General features: G+C 42.3%; 1 protein-coding gene across 6 annotated transcripts in view; it reads left to right on the top strand.

Annotated features, from left to right (window-relative positions):
• The window catches only part of LOC120235132 (amyloid beta precursor protein), a 272417-nt gene that overhangs the window by 67244 nt on the left and 184713 nt on the right, over positions 1–20460 (top strand). For all 6 annotated transcript variants that reach the window (XM_039237295.1, XM_039237294.1, XM_039237293.1 and 3 more), the window contains exon 3: positions 17197–17326. In XM_039237295.1, coding sequence (XP_039093226.1) covers positions 17197–17326 — 130 coding nt within the window. The remainder of the gene's footprint in view (positions 1–17196; positions 17327–20460) is intronic.

The following is a 20460-nucleotide window of genomic DNA, read 5'->3' as shown; positions in this document are numbered from 1 at the left end:
CTGATGCTATTACCAGCTAACTTTTATTGAGCATTAACAAGGTGCTAAGCTACCTTGCTAAGTGCTTGCTCTCATTTTACCCTTATGATGCCTCTGGGGAGGAAACTGGAGAAGAATCTTGCTAAATTGCACCATTTAAGGAGAACAAGTGAAAGAATGCCATCCATGGAGGAGGAGCAGTGGCTAGAGACCTAGGAACAGATCTGGGAGCTATCATGTGCCGGAAGTCAGGCCAGGTTAATTTCTAAATGAAGGAAGTGATTAATGTAAGTGTGATGTAGACCAAAAGATTGAAGTGTAATTTTTGACAGTGCAAAAAGCTGGACTCTTGCAAAATGAACACACATCAAATGTTGTATTCAGTTCATTAATTAATGAGGTGACCTAGAAGATGCTAAAACTGGTTCAGATTGACCAGAAGAGATTTAAATTCCGTTCTCAACAGAGTTCATGTGCAGGGCTACGATTGAGACCCATCTGATTGGCATTGCGTGGGACAGGAAACATTTGCAGTGCTATCAGGTATCTACATTATCTACCCGTCCAGAGCTGTAAAATAGCCCAGTCAGTAGTAGCAAGTCAGTCAGAAGAATACACCCTGTACAGTCAGGTTGTCTTTTTCTCTCCCCACCCTGGGCTCTCAGAAACCTCAGCTGCAGATCACTGCTGAGACGCCCAGTAATCTCTCTTGCCCATTTTTTTTCTTTTTTAATTTTTTTAACATTCATTTATTTTTGAGAGACAGTGAGTGGGGGTCAGGGGGTGGTGGTGCAGAGAGAGAGGAAAACACAAAATCCCAAGCAGGCTCCAGGCTCTGAGCTGTCCAGCTACCAAACCGTGAGATCATGACCTGAGCGGAAGTATGACCCTTAACTGACTGAGCCACCCAGGTGCCCCATCTCTTGCCCATTTCTAAGTCACGGACATTGTTTTCTAATAAAACAGTCTTATAATTTGGCATATAGGTCATTGTTGATCTTTACGATAGCAATTTCAGTGGAAGAGCGTGGGACAGGTCAACTTGCAAGAAATTACAGAAAGAATAATGTGAATGGATGGTGGGGACATCTGTGAACTCTTCCCAGAAAGACCTAGAGGCAGAGAGCTGAGGGCAATTAAAGGAAAAGAGAAAGGCTTTGTTTTTTGTTGTGTCTTTGTTCTTTCCTTAAAGGGAATTAACTTAAGCCAAGGGAAGCAGAATCTACACTTAGGGGAAGGGTAGATGTCCATTAAAAGAGAACTAGGCTCAGGTATATACAAGAGGTAAGTCGGAATGAGATCCAGGGGAGTCTTAGAAGGAAGAAAAGATGGGAAAATTGTAAGGGTGGGTTAATTAGGCAGTTACCGTTGCTAGGTGACAGAAACCCACTAAACATTTTACACATGGGGAATATTTTCTGCCACAGATGGGGAAGATTTTAGGGTGTGGTTAGCTTACAGAATTTTTTTGAAAAGGCGTCTAAAAACTGGGTCCTTAGATATTGGCACTGAGATTCAGTGCTGCCTGGAATTTCTCTACTGGGGTCTCTGTTGTTTTCCGCTTATCCTTTCTCTGGTATGTTCACCTCGTTTTCTCCCACTAATATGGGCTTTGTCTAGGAGGCCAGGGAAGATGGCAGCCAGCCAGTAGCCTGGGGGGGGTGTTGTCTTAGCTTGCTTTCCCAACTTGGCTCTGCCATTGTGTATTATCATTCCAAGGAGGGATCATGGTTGGACCAAAAAAGCAGGGCCTACCCTTGTATCAGTTACTGTATCCACAAGGACTCAGTGCTGGGACTGGCCCACCTTGGCCTTGAGGGTACGTGGCCTGTTGATAGCCCAACCAGAGTTGTGTGGTATGGGGAGAGTGGCTTTTGCCAGAAACGGGATGGAGAGTGAGTGGCATGAGGCTGAAATAGAATAATGACCATTGCCCAACATAATGGACTTAGAAACATGCAGTGCATTAGGCAAGTTACAGGCTGGAGAGTGGGTAGCTGAGAGAATTCATAGTGTGTCATGACTTAACTGGCTTTTAAGAAACTGTGGAGGGTTAGAAAGATGATCACTCAGAACTTTTAAACAAGTGTTCGGCGTTTTCTTATTGAGTGGTGCATCCTGAACTATCTGGAACATCCCTTATTGATGTTTTAAGGTCTTCCTACCACTCCCCACTTTGTAGGCATTCCGATATTTTTCTTTTATAATTAGAAATAATGAATAGTTCTCTTTTGTAAGATTGAATTTTTTGTGTATTGTTAGAAAATATTTCTTTTCCTTCATTCCTTTTTTTGACTCCATGCATTTGTTTTAGGCAGTATTGACTAGGAGCGCCAGGGAAAATAATATTCACAACTTTTCTATCTCCTCACAGGGTTTGTAAGTTACAGTTTTATTATTTTCAAAGTTGTAATGTTACAGTCTGTTTCGTTGCCATCAGAGTCAGTGGCGCTTCTGTCTTTAACTGGATTCATTGTTTACAGCCAATCCTTCCACCAAAGTATCTCTATTCCTGTACTTATTTGGATTCTTTTGTTGTTGTTGTTGGATGACTGTTCTCTTAGTTATTTTAAGTTCTTATTGAACAATGGCTTAATTTAGAGTTCCAAGTTGACAGACACATTTGCTCAGCATCATGAGGGTATTTATCCACTGTATACTGGCATCTATCATTGCACAAATACCTTTTTTAAAAAATAAGCAGAAACCATTATTATTAGTTGCCATTTACAGCGCTACTCATTTACGGATTATTTTTTATCCTGATAGCGATGCATAATTTTTTTCCGTATGTTCTCAATCCCTCTTGTGACCAAAACACAGATGTTTTAGAGACAGCTGGCTGAGTCAGAGAGGCAGCTGTTACCACTCTGTGGTCCGAGGACAAGACTAACGGACTGAACTCATGACCGTGACCTCATTTTGACCTCTTGCTAACCAATTTAACTCCCTTGTTAAATTTATTCTTCCAAAGGGTTGCCTACAGAGCTGCACACTGTCTGTGTTGATGCTTCGTTTAATGCGAGGTGTCAAATAGTATTATTTCGATGGTGAATTATCTAGTCCATGTCCTTCATATTCTCACGTTACTCTCAGTTTGTGTTCCCTGCTCTTGGTTGATTTGTTATCAATATTGTCATTTTTGCCTCCTGATTTCTTCAGCCCTGTCCTTGGTCAAGAGCAAGATTAGGGACATAAAGTAAAAATTGATTCTTTTTCTTTGCATGTGGTTAAGAGCCCTTATAAAGTTTGATTGGGAAGATAGTTTGAAACGGGGTTTATTTACTTCTTTAAATTTTTTTAACATTTATTCATTTTTCAGAGACAGAGACACAGTGTGAGTGGGGAAGGGCAGAGAGAGAGGGAGACACATAATCTGAAGCAGGCTCCAGGCTCTGAGTTGTCAGCACAGAGCCTGACTCGAGGCTTGAACCCACAAACTGCAAGATCATGACCTGAGCTGAAGGCGGATGCCCAGCCGACTGAGCCACCCAGGTGCCCCTGAAACTTGGGGTTTAAACTGAGTACTTGTTTAATCTGTATTTTATCCTGAATCATCTGTTCTTGGTATCCATAAATGCCCTCTTTTGTCTAATCATAATAGTTCTACTTCATATATTTATTTGCATTTCTTTACTTCTTTTTTGTTTGTTTAATGAACACAGTCAGTACTATTTGAATTTTCTTTCATTTCTTCATCAAATATGAATTGAGGACTGCAATGGACTGAATGTTTTGTGCCTCCCCCCCCCACCCCACCCATCTCATATGTTGAAGCCCTAACATATGTGATGGTATTTGGGGGTGGTGCCTTTGGGAGCTAATTAGGCTTAGATGAGGTCATGAGGGTGGGGCCTCATGATGGGACCAGCATCTGTATGCAGAGACACCAGAGAGTGGTACCAACTACTGCCAGGTACACAAGGCCTAGCTGATCATTGCGCCCTTCCTTGCAGTAGTCTGGCTGGCAGCACCATGTGGAGACTTGCCCAGTTAACCCACAGAATAGTGAGACATTCTGAGTTATTATGTGGTAGCTGGCTAGCCTCCAGGATGGCTTCCAGTGGAACTTGCATTCACACCTGTGTGTCGTCTTTTCCTACACTCTGCAGGGCTGACACATATAACCAATAGGACATTACAGAAATGATGGTGTGTGACTTTTTGAGGCTAGGTCATGAAGACGTGCCATCTACCTGGCATACTTGCTACAGCAAACCCAGCTGCCATATCATGAGGATGTGACTTGGGTGTGAGTCGTATCTAGTTGTAAACGTGGGACGGGGTGAGCTTAGGGTCCTCCAACTCTGCCATCTACCGAGCATCCCTCGGGCAGCACTGTGGAGATGTACATGTGGCGAGGAACTAAAGCCTGCTGTCTATGGCCAGCACTGGCTTGTCAGGCATGAAAATGAACCTCCTGTAGCCAAATGAAGCCTTCGTGTAAGCATGGCTGACATCTTGACAGGGCCCTTGGTAGAGTCCACCTCACTCCCAGATTCCAGACTCACAGAAACGGTGTGAACTAAGAAATGCTTATTGTTAGAAGCTACCAAGTTTTGGGCTGGTTCGTCTGCAATAATCGCTGACCACAGCAGATACTCGCTCAATTATTATTTTCCTCTGTGGTCCTGTGGTGGAAAGCAATTCCTTTCCTCTGTTCTCTAACAGACGCAGAAAGTGCTGCCATCACGGAAACAACTTGAAAATAACTGTATGAATTATTCATCATTTAACAGCCTAAAGTGGCCACTTGCCTTAATGAACTGTTGCATTACCCCAGCAGATTGTTCTAAGGAACTAGGAGTCTTATAAATAAGAGCAGAAATAGGATAATATTCCCCTTGGAACATATAGTGAAATCTAGCAACAAAATTTGCAATTTTTAGATTTTATTGTCTTTTTTTTCCTTTTGAATGAAATGAGATTTAAAAAACAACATTGTTTTACTTAAACCAAAGGCTTCGGGATGGGAGAGAAAAAAAATTGGAACTATGATAAAGAATCTTGTTCCTTCCCAAATTTAATTCAGTCAAATTCAGCCAATATTTATGGCGTACTCTTCAGAGCAGGATTTTGTGTCATGTGCTGCTGAGAGGCAAGGCACCATGCTTGGCTTCTTAAGTAGCTTATAAATATACAATTGGATAAATCGAGAATTCAGAAAATTGAAAAGTAGAAGGTTTTGATTCTAAATCTGGGGATTTCGGGTCTAATTTTGGAAGTAAGAGCTGTGGGATTGTTTTTCAGCATGAGTGTTATTTGGTCAAGACACTTTTAGAAAACTTAGCCTGTATCCAAAGGTGAGTTGGATTAGGAAGAGAAGGGGATTCAGATCTTCAAGATGTTGGCGTGAAAAGGGAATGTGAAGGATCATCCTGGTGTGTAAAGATGATACGATAAGGGAGCCCCTAGGGGTCAAGTGCCAGACCAGGGGAACATGGGCTTCACGGGACAGGCCTTTCAAATCCAGCCTTTGCTCTCTTGCCACTTGAGCAATCCAGGAAGGCTGCTAGCCAGTCTTAGAGCGTGTCCTCTCTGTGTGATAGGAACACACAGGTATGAGCTATAGAAGTTACAGACCATCGGTTAAATGAGGAATTATACAAGCCCCACCACTATTATGAGACATGAAAATATAGCCCCTCTGTCCCTACTAGTCAGAGCACCTTTTGTAAGGTAGGCCCGAGAGCAGGTGTTGACTCCTCTCGGGAGCAGGTCTCCGGAGGGAGGGAGTCTGGAACATGTTCACCCTCAACCAGGGGCAAGGATTCCCAGCTGGGAAGGTCACACAGGTGAACATGGCCGTGCTTGCCGTCTCTTCTGTTCCATTCTGGGCCAGCCTCTCTTTTTCCTCGGTGTTAACCTCAGCTAACAACATGGGTTCCCTGGTTTTGGTTTTTGTTTTTGTTTTTGTTTTAATTTTCTTTTTCTAAATGAACAGTTGTTTTGTCTACAAATTAACGGGATCGCCGAACAAAACATACCAGGGCCTGAACAAAACAAAATCTGCCTGTTTGTTAAGTTGAACGAAACCGTTTCCTTTGCCCGGCTTCCTACCGTAAGATGTATCCCCAAACGTGGGATTCCCAAATGAGAATCATTCTTCAACCTTGATTCTGCAATAATGCAGAATAAAATTGAGTTAAGAAAACAAACCTCGCATGTGATTCTTTTAATCTGACCAGTTTTGAGGACATACTGCATACACAGTGAAGCGGTAAAGCTGCGGCCTGTTCTTGGCAATTATTACTGTTTTGCTTTGTGTGTCATCCAACCCTGTGGACCTAAAATGGATCCACAAATTACAGGCGCATATGTATTGTGGCTTCAGTATTTGAAAAATCCAAAAATTCATGTGGGGTCAGACAGTTTTCTAATAGAGGCATCCGGCTGCCTGTCTATGAGAACGGGTATGTTTCATGCATTAATGGTGTGTATACTTATAAGGATTGTTTGCACAAACCATAGGATTTAGAGCTAAATAAAAGAGATGCTATCAAGTTTGGATTTTTTTTACACATTATTTAATCAAATGAATGTTTGATTAAACTTTTGTCCTTGATCTCACCTAGCAATTTCTTTTTTTCTTAATTTTTAACGCTTTTATTATTGAGAGACAAGAGAGAGACAGATAGCATAAGCATGGGAGGGGCAGAGAGGGGGAGATGCAGAATCTGAAGGAGGCTCCAGTCTCTGAGCTGTCAGCACAGAGCCCAGTGAGGGGCTGAAACTCACAAACTGTGAGATCATGACCTGAGCCAAAGTCAGACGCTTAACTGACTGAGCCACCCAGGTGCCCCTCACCTAGCAGTTTCTTAAATGGGTGATTATTACATATTTACAGCAATACTATCTACTAATATAGTACTATAGTACTGTATTATATAAGGTTATATATAATACTGTGTACTTTTGTGTATGTCGTAATACTGTGGACTTGTATATTTCACACTCAATTAGTTAATTTACTGGAAGTCTTTTCCTGTAATATATTTTCTCTCTTTTCAGAGGTATAATTGGCAAATAATACTGTACAGTTTGGGTATTTTAAAAAACAGCCCTAAACTTACAGAGGATGAGAATCTAGGTTTTATGCATGCATATCTGATTATGTTCTCACATTTGTCTATTTAGGTTAGTGATTCTCCCTGTCTCACAGCCCTGCCCCAGTTGTTTCTACACTCAGCACTTCTGGAGTAAGACTTGCTCCTGACGCACTGAACAAAGTTTTTTGAAAATATTTTCCAACTTTGAATATGAGTGTGTGTGTGTGTATATATATATATATATATATAACAATATATGTAGGTACAGTGTTGAAAATAGACTTGGGCCAAATTATTGGGAAATAGGCCAGTGCCCTGCAGCATTTTACATCCCTTGCTTTTGCATAAGGTCGTCATTGTGTAAACTGAGCATCTCTTACACAACCCATTATTGCAGTAATGTTTCATCAGCTGTGTGCTGCCCCCAGGCACCTTGTTACGGAGACCGTTTTTGGTTTCCAGTTCTTTCTCAATTAACTTAGATACTGTGTTCCCAATATCCCTAGCATAGTATTATTAGAACCATTTATGTTGAAAGCAGTTTGATATACTTTTTCTTTGTATTTCAGAAGATTTTAAAGGAGAGTAAGTCATTTGAATCCAGAAACGGAGATGTATTGTCTGGGATGTACTTTGTTTTGGTTTACACACTGAAGTGTAGAACTTATTTAAAACTTGTAACTAATGCACTCTGAGTGCTCAGAAACGGCACTGACTTCGGTAGCTGGTGACTAGCTCCGTCAGTTTGATCTGTGAAACAGAGCAGTTGCTAACTGACGATGACAAGCCCTGGCTGTGCATAAAACATTTGCAGTGAATCTGGCACACAGGAAATCAGTAGTTTGTTTTCCTCAGTCTCTTCTTGGACCATGTTCTTTGAAAAAGAACTTGGTATGTACAAGCTTTCAAACTATCTCATGAGTACCTCTGTACCACTTTGCTATGGAGTTTCTGATTCTTTGTTTCATGTGTGTAGCCCATTGCATCGGTGAAGATGCAGTTTAGATCTTTGTTTTTGTATTTGTTCTTTCACTTGTAGATTTAGAAGTCAGACTGTTTCCACTGGACTACTATTGTTCTTGTTGTTTTACTTTTGATTCAAAATTTCAAGCATATATAAAAGTAGAAAGAATGGTATAATGGATGCCCCAGGTACCTGTCACTCAACTTCAGTAATGATAGAATGTAGTCCCTCTGGTTCCTGGATGTGTCTGGAAGGCACTTGCTCTGTCTTGCCTCCTTCAAGGTCTGCATTATTTTTGGCCAGCTCCTCGTGTAGTTGTGTAGCTGGTCCCCTTGGGAGATCCATAAATCAATTTAAGACAAACGAAAGCATCCCGTTATTTGTTAACTTTATACTTATATGTTTAAAACGTAATTTTATTAACTAATGTTATGTAATTTCTAGCATTTTTTTCCAAAAAGAAATCTCTTTGAGAATTGGGTTATAAATTTATTTTAAAGGTTCATAGGCTAGAAAGAACAGTTAAGCCATTTATTTACAGAATTTGTAGCAGTTCTTTTTATTAGAACTGTTTATTAGACCATTAATTCTGTTTTTAGCTTTTTCCTAGCTGCATTTGGTTTTGTGGTCTTGAATATCCTTGATCATTTGGAATATAGCTGTCTTGTCAATAGGACTTTTGGCATATTAATCACTTGTCCTGGGAGCCTGTTTGCAAAAGGAACTTGGCAAGTCCCCCTCTTTGCTTTAAATGTTGGAAATAGAAGAAAGTTCTGCATGGCTCTAGTAACATGTATCAAATATATAAATATAAAATATATAAATAAGATATATGTGTAAATGATAAATATAATAATGTATATTCTATATACTTGTATATTATAATAAGTAATATAAAATAAGATGTATGGAGTATTTTTATATATAATATATGTAACAACATGTTCTTGGCTTTCTTAAATATCATCAATATCAGGCATTCACTTTGGAATGTCCCCTCTCTATCAAGAGAGCTTTCCTACTATTCTTACTTTCTAATCCTATACTTTAATAAACTTCAAAAAATGTATCATCAATGAATTTTCTTGCTTTGTGTATTTAACAACTTTACTGACATTGATATGATTAATATATATTTCCAGTTTTGAAGGAAAAAGGACTTTAGATTTTTAAAATATAGCATGAGAATGTTCTTTTTTTTTATTTTTTTAATGTTTTATTTATTTCTAGGAGAGAGAGAGAGAGAGACAGCGTGAGCAGGGGAGGGTCAGAGAGAGTCACAGACTCTGAAACAGGCTCCAGGCCCTGAGCTGGCAGTCAGCACAGAGCCCGACGCGGGGCTCGAACCCACGAACCACGAGATCATGACCTGAGCGAAAGTCGGACGCTTAACCGACTAAGCCACCCGGGCGCCCCTAGAATGAGAATGTTCTGATAGTGAGCAGGTCTTGAGGTATTTCTCTGTAGCGAGGAAAACCACTTAGGCTGCCATATCACGTTCTAATGTGGATCTAAGAGTGTTTTTACTCCTCTCACCTGGCTGTTGATTTTTTTAATTGCTTCAACTCTCCTTTTTTATTAAACATTTTTAATGTTTATTTATTTTTGAGAGAGACAGACAGAGTGCAAGCCGGGGAAAGGCAGATCGAGAGGGAGACACAGAATCTGAAGCAGGCTCCAGGCTCTGAGCTGTCAGCAAAGAGCCTGACACAGGGCTTGAACCCATGAACCCTGAGATCATGACCTGAGCCAAAGTCAGATGCTTAACCAACTGAGCCACCCAGGCACGCCTCAACTCTTTTTAAAAAAAATTAATTTATGTACTGATAACATTTGCTTTCAAAGGTAAAACATATTCCTGTGGCCTGGAGAGTAGGCTGCTTTTCAGGTTCCTGGACCCGAAGTGTGTCTAAGTAAGAGCCTGACTTTTAATTCCTCCTATGCATCTTCTTTAGCTGTTGTATTTATTAACATTAATCTACTGCCTCCTCTCTGAGGCTATTATTTATATAAATTGTCACATCATACGTGGCAGAACATTATTGGAGAGCATTGGAATGCTTATTTTTCTCAAATTCTCATTGTCCAACTGTAATAGCACACCAATGAGATTATTTTATTTACGAGATAACATAAGGTATCTCTTAGGTATTATCATAAGTTAAGAGATAATATCTGATGGGAATTTCATATATCCTGAATTTCCCTGTAATTCATGGATTTTGAACTTAAGCAGGGTAAATATATATAATAGATATAAGTAAACATCCATTAAATATCTGTCAGGCCCTAGCTGTGCTGTCCCAGCATTGGCCACAGTTCAGAGAACACAAAGATGAATCACGTTGTCCCTGCCTTCGAGGAATGTGTATCCTAATAGGGCAGAAAGGCACGTGACTGGCACAGAAGCTATAAAGTGGTAAGCGATCAGATAAAAATAGATAAAATGCTCTGGATTCAGAGATTGAAGGGATCAGGGAGAGTGTTTTGTTTTGTTTTGTGAACCAGCATTTGAGCTGGGCCTGTTTCTTGGGTTTGTTCATTGTTAAGAAAATAAAGCCACCAGAGTAGCTTATGTTTAAGAAAAAAGGAGGGGGGGGGGGCGCTTGTAGAAGGAGCCACTGGAGTTAGAAGTATGCCGTGCGTCCCTGGAGTTGTAGGTATTTGGGAGCCCCTGTCTGGCCCTCTGTCTCTCTGTGTGTCTCCATCTCACGCGCCTGCCTCTCTCAGCTCGCTCTCCGCGTGCACATCTGTCTTGTCCCCCAGTCCACTGCCGCTGCCAGATGCCTTATTCTCTTGCACTCGCAGGTCTTGAGATGTGCACCATCTCTGACGATGGCGGATCTGGCCCGCCTGCCAGCCAACTGTGGTCCCCTATCCAGCTCAAGCTTATAGGTGTGAATTCAGAGCTCTGGAGGAAGAGGATGCGGTGGACAGTTTGCTTTCCTTGGATTCTAATTAGCTGCGGGGACACAGGGCCTCTAATGAGGCCTCCTTCCGAAGGCCGGGGGCGGGAGCAGCCCCGAGAGCAGGAGCGGGTGGCTATCCTCCCCGTAGCCTTACACTAAAGGTAATGAACATGAAGAATGCTAAGGAGGCTACGGGGCGCCAAATTGTGTTTCCTGCCCTTCAGGAAAGTGCATTTTCCCGGGGAAGGCGGATCCATATGTACTTAAGACAAAGGAGAGGCACACTGTGATAAATACCCTAAAGCATTCCTGAAGCGGGAGAGAGGGATTAACATTGCCTTACACTGTGAGGCGGGGACTTTGTCGATGTAGGGGACTCTAATAGACTTGGGCATGTGCAGTGTGCTGAGAGGGTCTTGGGTAGGAGTGTGTTTGCAGCACAGTGTATGTGGTTATACAGCGATTGCTCTGGGTAGCTGTCATTTAGGGAGATTTGTAGGAACTGAGGACCATTTTCTTCTCAAGTAACTGACACAGATCTAGGTTTGCTTCTGCTGTAAGAATTTATTAATGTAGCTCTGGTCACCTCAGTTTCTTTATTAATCAAGGAAATGGTTGCTCGTATTTGGGGTTCGCACAGGAAGCATTTTAGAGAAGAAGGGAGCCAAGGTACCTGCTTAGTCGATTGAGCATCTGACTCTTGGTTTCGGCTCAGGTCATGATCCTGGGGTCATGGGATCAAGCCCCACATTGAGCTCCGCGCTGACCGAGGGCCTGCTTAAGATTCATTCTCTCTCAGGGCGCCTGCGTGGCTCAGGGTGGCACTTCGGTTGAGCATCTGACTTCAGCTCAGGTCATGATCTCACAGTTCGTGGGTTCAAGCCCCGCGTCTGGCTCGGTGCTGACAGCTCAGAGCCTGGTGCCTGCTTAGGATTCTGTGTCTCCCTCTCTCTGTGCCCTTCCCCCACTCACGCACTGTCTCACAGAAATAAATAAATGCAAAAACAGATTTTTAAAAAATTCATTCTCTCTCAAATTAAAAAAATATTTTTTTTAAAGAAAAGAAGGGGGCTATATAAAACGTTTGTTAGCTAATCCTGCCCATTAGTAATGCTTGTTGTGTTAGTAACACATGTGTTGCATGTGTTGGAAACTTGGAGATGAACTCAGGTATCTTTATTTCTTTTATGTTAAGGTTTGAGATGCCGCAAAGAAAATATAAAACATTGAACTGATGCTTATAATTATGGCAAAAAGTCAGGGACTTAACTAGCCACAAATACATTTTGCGTGTCTAATTATTTTAACTTTTATTCTTGCTTAAACCTGTGAGGTATGCTATTTTTTAAATACAAAATGCTCATCTCATAATACAAAAATGGTTGTCTCTGGTCACCTGCTGGAGCTGCTTAATAAAGAACTAGGTGTCCAGTACTTGAATTTTTAACCAGAAACTTTAATTTTTTTTCATTGTGTTGTTTTTGTTTTCTGAGTGAAGGCTTGCTTGTGTGGCATGTGGTAATTGCTTGGACTTCCTAGGACTTTCTGTGTGCTTCTGAAGAAATTTTGTTACTTGTCTTGTTGATAATCCTCTTTTAAAATAAACCTCCAGATTTTGGGGTACCAGGGCAGCTCTGACTCTTGATATCGGCTCAGGTTATGGTCTTGAAGTTGTGAGATCAAGCCCTTCATTGAGCTCTGCAATGAGAATGAAGCCTGGTTGAGATTTTCTCTCTCCCTCGCTTTCTGCCCCTCCCTCAATTGTGTTCCCTCTCTCTCTCAAAATAAACATTTTTAAAAACAAAATAAACCTCCTGATTTCAAAACAGCAGGTTTTTATTATGTTTGGCAGATCCAAGTTCATAACTCCTTGTCTCTGAAAAATAGGTGATTCAGATTGAAGTTACTTCTAAAAAACTGCTTGTGGGATTGATGCAGTTCAAGGTTTCCAACCTCCTCATCCACCTGCCCATTAACAAGTTCATTGCCGGCGTCCTGGAGAGAGAAGTTGAAGCATAGGAAATAACACATAGGCCCTAGGTTGGATGGTTGGAACTGGAAGTAAATTCTGTTGGGCTAATCACTTTCTGAAGCTCTAGTGATCTTGGGGGGAAGCCTTGTCTTCACTGATTTTATTTTGTCAGTACGCAATTCTGTCTGCTAGACAGTTACCACCTGAGTAAGTTACTGCTCTGTTGCCCAAAGATTGCTGTTTTAAACTGAAGAAGACGGTGTGGGGCTCGATTGAGAGAGCCTTACTTTCCTGCTTATCAGTATGCACCCTACAAATGTTTGTTGTTGTTGTTGTTTGTTTTGTTTTGGCTTGGAATTAAAAAGAAAAAATGTGACTTATCTGTGCCTGCCACAGGGTTTATAGAAAACCGAAAGCTCTGGAGAAAATTCTCAGCAGGGTAGTATTTCTGTGAAGTGGCGGCCAGAACCCCTTAAGAAAAATGTCGTAACTCACACTTGCAGGCACATAAAATCATGTCCCTCAGGGCAAGCTCTCTAGTGTCATAGAGTTTATGACTCATGAGTGCTGTACTTTTGTGACCTAATAAACGAGGAAGAGTGGTGGGAGAATTATATTCCTGTACAAAGAGCCACTTCACTTTTCATCGTATGGAAGAAAGCGGTGGGGATGTTAAATTTTTAGTGGCATTTTCAGGTTGAGAATGATCTGTGACTGAAATGCATGCATCGAGGTATTAAGGTACTTAAGAACAAAATAAAATAAAGGGAAGGTAGCTGTTTGCATTTGGAGCTGAATTACTGGCAGTGGTTTTGAAAAGTAACTTTCTCGGTACCCATCCTAGGATTCTGATTTAGATATCCTTTTGTGTGTGTGCTTTTATAGCACATGCCCCTACCACTGAATCCACCCGACACTACGCTGATCAGTGCCTTATTGTGTTTTTTTTTTAATTTTTTAACTATTTATTTATTTTAGAGAGAGAGACATGAGTGTGAGCAGGTGAGGGGCAGAGAGAGAGGGAGACAATCGAAAGCAGGCTCCAGGCTCTCAGAAATTTTTTAAATATTTATTTATTTTTGAGAGAGAGAGAGAGAGACATGAATGTGAGCAGGGGAGGGGCAGAGAGAGAGGGAGACAATCCAAAGCAGGCTCCAGGCTCTCAGCTGTCAGCACAAAGACCAATGCAGGGCTTGAACCCATGAACCACAGAGATCATGACTTGAGCTGAAGTTGGATGCTTAACCGACTGAGCCACCCAGGTGCCCCTTTTTAATTGCATAAAAAGTAGACTTGATACTTTAGAACAGTTTTAGGTTCACAGCAAAATTGAGAAGGTGGCCTGGAGACTTCTTCTATGTCCCCTGTCCCCCTTCCCTGTTGGTCTCCCCCATCACCCACACCCCCCACCAGTGGGTACATTTGTTCCAGTGGATGAATTTGCACTGACATCAGAATCACCCAGAGCCCAGAGTTAGGGTTAGCTCTTGGTCTTGAACATTCTGTAAGGTGTGGACAAATGTGTAGTGACGCATACTCACTATTATGGTATCATATGGAATAATTTCCCGGCCCTGAAAATCCTCTGTGCTTCTCCTATTCATCCTTCCCTTTCCCTGACTCCCGGTAACCACTGATCTTTTTACTGTCTCCATGGTTTTGCCTTTTCCAGAGTGTCATGGAGTTGGAATCCTACAGTAGGGAACATTTTCAGATCGGCTTCTTTCACTTAGTGATATGCACCAAGGTCCCTCCCGGTCTTTTCATGCCTTGGGACGGACTTCAGTTCTCTTTGACGCTGGATAACGCATTGTCTGGATGTACCACAGGTTTTCATCTGTGCTTGTTCCTTTATTTGTTCTTAACTGATATATCTCAGGGCTGGGACTACGGCGCAGTGAGTGAGGCCCCCAGGAATCAAATAATATTGTAATGCAGTATTTTAAAGAATCAAAATGAATGCCAAAAGCCCACAGTGGATAAAATATCAAGTTTAAATGAAGATAGGATCATGGCAAGTCCTTTCTGAATGTCACTGGCAATCAGAAGCAAAACCCTCCATACGCATAGCCCACACTGCGGATGTTATGTTCCTGCTTGGGAACCTGCTTCTCCCCAACAAGCACCGCTCTCCCTGGAGGCTTCTCAGGTAGTTCTTTTCTCACAACCCTCCTAGCCCTGTGCTTAGAGGTGGGGGGAGCCTCCTTCCTCTCCTTCCTCCTCATTTTCACTTCTGAACCACGTTTCCCCTGGCCCCCCTCAGACATCCCCTGCCTCACATGTAGGTACATGCATGACTTAGATCACCTTTCTGTTCTGTCTGTTAGTCCTCTGGATACCTCAGTGGCTTTCTTCCCCAGTCTTCGAAGGGTTTAGCTCTTGGCTCTCTGTCACCCAAACAACGTCAACCTCAATGGCCCTTCCAAGATTTCAGTGTCCCAGTTCTTTGATTTTTCATTCCGCCTGTGACCTTGCCGTTCTTGTTCTTCACCAGCCACTCCCTCCCATGGCCGTATTCTACTCTTCGAAATTCTCCATAATGTCACGCCTCCAAAATCTTAATTTCAACACTCTGACTTTGCAAGTACCACTTTATTTATTTATTTTTTTAATATTTTTATTTTATTTCTAGGAGAGAGAGAGACAGCGTGAGCAGGGGAGGGTCAGAGAGGGAGGGAGATACAGACTCTGAAACAGGCTCCAGGCTCTGAGCTGGCAGTCAGCACAGAGCCTGACGCGGGGCCCGAACCCACGAACCGCGAGATCATGACCTAAGCGAAAGTCGGACGCTTAACCGACTAAGCCACCCAGGCGCCCCGCAAGTACCACTTTAAACCACTGCACTTGCTTAGGTACCTTTATGCCAAAATTCTGTAGCCCCCACCGGGACTCACTGATACTGCAGCCTTCGAACCAGCCACTATAGCAGGATTCTCGCACAGAGAGTCGTGACACCAAGACTCCTTTCCAGGAAGCAGCTTCATTCGTGCCGGCACGGCTCAGTTGGGTTCGTACCCAAAGAACTGAGCCCCGAATGCCACGTGCCGTGGGTTTTCGTGTATTTCCTACTTCTTCGTCTCCCATATATGGTAACACACAAACATGCCATCTGATTAAGTGGTCTCATGTTACAAGGTCGTGAGGGATGTTGTCAGGTCGCCTTGAGGTTATTTTTTCCTTAGGGAGGGGCCCCTACGGTATCCCACCTTCATGTCTCCACCGTAGATTTTCCTGCCCGTCGTTAGAACCATTCGTTTGCTGATAGCCTCAGTTGTCTTCGGCTTTTTTCTCTCTCTTGTCTTGACCTGGCTTGTTAGCAGCCCTGGAGAAGTGCAGGGTCCATGCAAGGGAAAGCCTATTGTGGAAACACACTCTTATGTTTATTTTTTTTATTTCAAGTCACTACATACTATTATTAATAGAAGTGATCTGGTATTTCATATACACAGTTGACCGAGTTTTCATATTTTATTCCAAGTGCTCAGTAAGCACCATGATTACTGAGATCAGTAATCAAAGCAAAGGGCCGTAGTTAGTTATCAAGGGAAGAGATTCCTGAATGCAATTCTTTATCTAAATGACACCTATGATAACTGTTTGATAAATTATTTTTGTATAAATTAATTTGAATAAAGAGAGAGATTTTTATATGGGAAGCTTGCTGTGCACCATATCCTGTATGTAAAATGTTTGCTTACTTAACAAAATAAGGCTGGGTTGAATTTAGGTAATGGTAATATTCCCAGGGGTATCTACTATAACATTTTTTTTTTTAATATTTATTTTTGTGAGAGAGCGAGCAAGCAGGGGAAGGGCAGGGAGAGAAGGGAACAGAGGATTTGAAGTGGCAATGCACTGACAACAGCGAGCCCAGTGTGGGGCTCGAACTCCAGAACTGTGAGATCATGACATGAGCCGAAGGCGGCCACTCAACGGCCTAAGCCACCCAGGCGCCCCTCTACTATACCATTTATTTGGAGCGTTACAGAATATCACCCTCACACCAGTGTATTTTGCATTAAAATTACCCTATGCTTATAAGAGGTTCCCCTTCTGTTTCTGTTTTATCTCCCCTGGGAAAAAAAAAAGTATCTTAAGCCTGAATGGGTGCAGTAAGGTAATACAAGAGTCACATCATCTGATATTTTGATTGGAATGATTAGGTTGCTGTCACCTACGTCGTTTTCTTTACCCTTAATATTCTAAGCTTGCATGAATGCTGGGAGATAATCATGCCTTAGAACAGCAGTGGTGCATTGGGGGTGTGCATACACCGGCCTCTGCCTCTGCTTAACAGTTTGCCCTTTCTGTGTGCTCCCCCAGGTCTACCCTGAACTGCAGATCACGAATGTGGTGGAAGCCAACCAGCCAGTGACCATCCAGAACTGGTGCAAGAGGGGCCACAAGCAGTGCAAAGCCCACGCCCGCATCGTGATTCCCTACCGCTGCTTAGGTGAGCTGGCCAGCCGTGTAACTGACACGGATTGCTCTGGTCTTTGGGGATCCAAAAAAAAAAGGTTGTTGGGTTTTTTTTTTTAAATGTTTATTTTTGAGACAGAGAACACGCACATGCACAAAAACGGGGGAGGGGCAGGGACAGAGAGGGAGGCAGAGACTTCCAAAGCAGGCTCCCAGCTGTCAGCACAGAGATCAGTGTGGGGCTCGAACCCCTGACCCAGGAGATCATGACCTGAGCTGAAGCCGGCCATTTATCCAACTGAGCTGCCCAGGCACCCAAGAAGGATGTTCGCGTTAAATCTAACATGCAGTTTCTTTCTGCCACTCTGTATTGGACTGTATTTTGGACTATTAAGGTATCGGCGCAGGAGAAATGTTTCTGAGCTCCCTGCCTCAGAATGAATTTACCTAATGTGCTTATTCAAATGACAAATTCTTGGACTGATTCCATAACTGCTGAATGAAAAGGCCTGGGGGTGGGGCCCAGGAGTTTGCATTTTACCATATCCCATAGGTGATTCTCGTGCACGCTAACTCTCTAGACTGGGAGCACTAGCACTGTGTGTGTTTTGTCGTGTGACGTCATAGGACAGAGAATGATACGTGAAGCTCCCCCTTTCTGCCAATTTCTTGGAAACCTCTTTCCTGCCCGTAGATGGGACAGTCGGGTTGGGGAACTCTTTTTTTTTTCTGCTTCTATAAAACTGGAGGAACCAGTTAGATCACGAAGGTTAAACTGGGTGCTTCTCTCACAAACTTCAAGTTTTACTTCCCCCTTTTATTTTAAAACCTGAGCTGTTTAATGTGATGTCCAGCTTATTTCCTCTGGAAACACTGTCACACTCCATATTTAATCTGACATGGTTAATAGTCTCTTCCTAGTTGATATTTATATATAACCAGGCAATGTGGGAATCCACAGGCTTTGGTCTGACAGCCAACATGGTAGTTTCTGCATAGTGTAAGTAAGGACATGGAGATCTACACAGGGAGACTGTGGGCAAATACTGATATACGTTCCAATGACTTCTTATAAAGACAAAAAGGGATCTGTTTTCACAAAGTCCTGACAGCAAACTCAGTAAGGATAAGTGCGGAAGATTCTGGAGACATGTGTAATACTTCATCAAACGTGAATGACATGAGAGCATACGTACTGATTACCGTTCATGCTTGTGCATCATTTGAGACATTCATAGAAAACACTGGCCATTAGAATGAAGTTTTCATCTGGCTGCCCACAATGGAATTGGTGAAGAGAGTACGGAAAACCAGATTTGTACACATTTGATAATTCAAGAGGTCCCCTGTTCCTCCTTATTCTTTATTCTTAAATGCTTTACAAGGGCTCTAACCCTTTTCTGTCTGATTGGTTAAGAACTGAAAGTATAATAAGATGATGTTTAAATAAGCGGTCAACTGTCTCCAGGAGCTGTGTATTTCAACCCAATGCAATTGTTATGCTGAGAGACCATTTAATTCGGTGTAAGTTAGGAAGTAGATCATGAACCAGTTAATTCAGTGCGCCAGATCTTGTTAATGATGTCTTTCTTTTGGTTCTTGCCCATTCTGTGAAAAGTTACAGATATATTCTGTTGAGAATAGAAGCTCACCAGGAACGAGGTCATAGGTCTTTGGATGAGCATCCTTGCTGACGACACCCGATAGGTCACTCACAGCTGCACCCGTTTCCAAAGTGAACGTGTATCACTTTGCTTGCCGTCTCCCCCTTCGTAACTACTTAGAAGTGTCAGAATTGACTAAACAGTGGAATCAACTGTAAGATTATAGTTCACCGTGGCGCTGCTTAGTTGTAGCAAATTTCCTTTGACCCCAGATTTCCTGTGGCCCCAGATTGATTGTCTTCCCTCTCCTTACCCCTACTCTGTGCCCCTCCCCTTGGCAAGAGGGAATTGAAGCTCCTAAGGGAAAAAAAATACTGTCAAAAGGAAGAAACGATGTGTGAAATGTCTTCAGATCTAAACACAAAGTCAAAAGATTTATGATAATGCTGTGCTGAACTGTCAGTGTTTTTATCATGAGAAAGTATGTTACACCCAATGTAGGGAGGCTCATCCTAAGTGGTCTCACTTCACACTCACAAATATTGAGAGTCCACGAGGGACTCAGTGTCTTGCTGTACCTCACACAGGTGTTGTGTCAGAATTAGGACCGAAGTCCAAGACCTTTCAGTTCACACTCCAGTGTCCCTTACCATATTAACAGAAAATTGTGCTGGAGCTAATAACCACCTGATTTATAAAGTCACATCATCGAGGAAAGGCTGTAAATTGCAAGCAGTAAATAAGTTTTTTTTAGAAGTCACTCCTGTTGTGTTCATAAAAGAAACAGTGGTGACTCTGACACAGGGGAAATCTTCCCTTGATAATGTTCTCCACTTTGTGGTAGGAATAGGCACCATTGTTGTGAATTACTTGCTGCTTGACCAAACCATTAATGTTTAGCTTTAATACAAGTACTCTCCAAACTGTATGGCTATGTCCAAACTTACCCTTTAGACAAGAGATGATTTTACTGAAGGTAATTCTCAGCAAGGCACTACATAGAACACAAAGTACAGTGGTCTCAGACATTAAGCGTATTAAACCCGAAACAAAGCTTGAGAGAGAAATGGCAGAGGGTTTACCTAGAGGTAAAATGCTAGAGGTTTACCTAGCATGCACCCTTCCTGACTCTTCTATCAGATGCAGGATCAGTGGTGCACTGGGTTGTTTTTCTTCAAATCCTATATTTGTCCTGGGCATACTTGCTCAGCAGCGTCTTGCATTCCTTGACTAGATGGCAAGAGCATAGTAGGTTGCAATGGACACTTTTCCTTCCATGGAGTGTGTGATGTCCCTTGAGGGTCAGCTGGCTTTCTCGTTTCACCCTTTGCTTTCGATTGTGCTTCTAGAACCAGAATGTAAGATCATTCTTAATCATGTGAACATTTTTTATTTAAATTGTTTTCAATGTTTATTTTTGAGAGACAGAGTGTGAGCGGGGGAGGGGCAGAGAGAGAGGGAGACAGAATCTGAAGCAGCTCCAGGCTCTGAGCTGTTAGCGCAGAGCCCAACTCGGGGCTCCAACTCATAAACCTTGAGATCGTGACACGAGCCAAAATTGGAT

Source organism: Hyaena hyaena, unplaced genomic scaffold, assembly GCF_003009895.1.
Source record: "Hyaena hyaena isolate Hyena2069 unplaced genomic scaffold, ASM300989v1 scaffold_122, whole genome shotgun sequence".
Taxonomy (NCBI): Eukaryota; Metazoa; Chordata; class Mammalia; order Carnivora; family Hyaenidae; genus Hyaena; species Hyaena hyaena.
The sequence above is the reverse complement of the archived record's forward strand: the minus strand, read 5'-3'. Positions and strand labels throughout refer to the sequence as shown.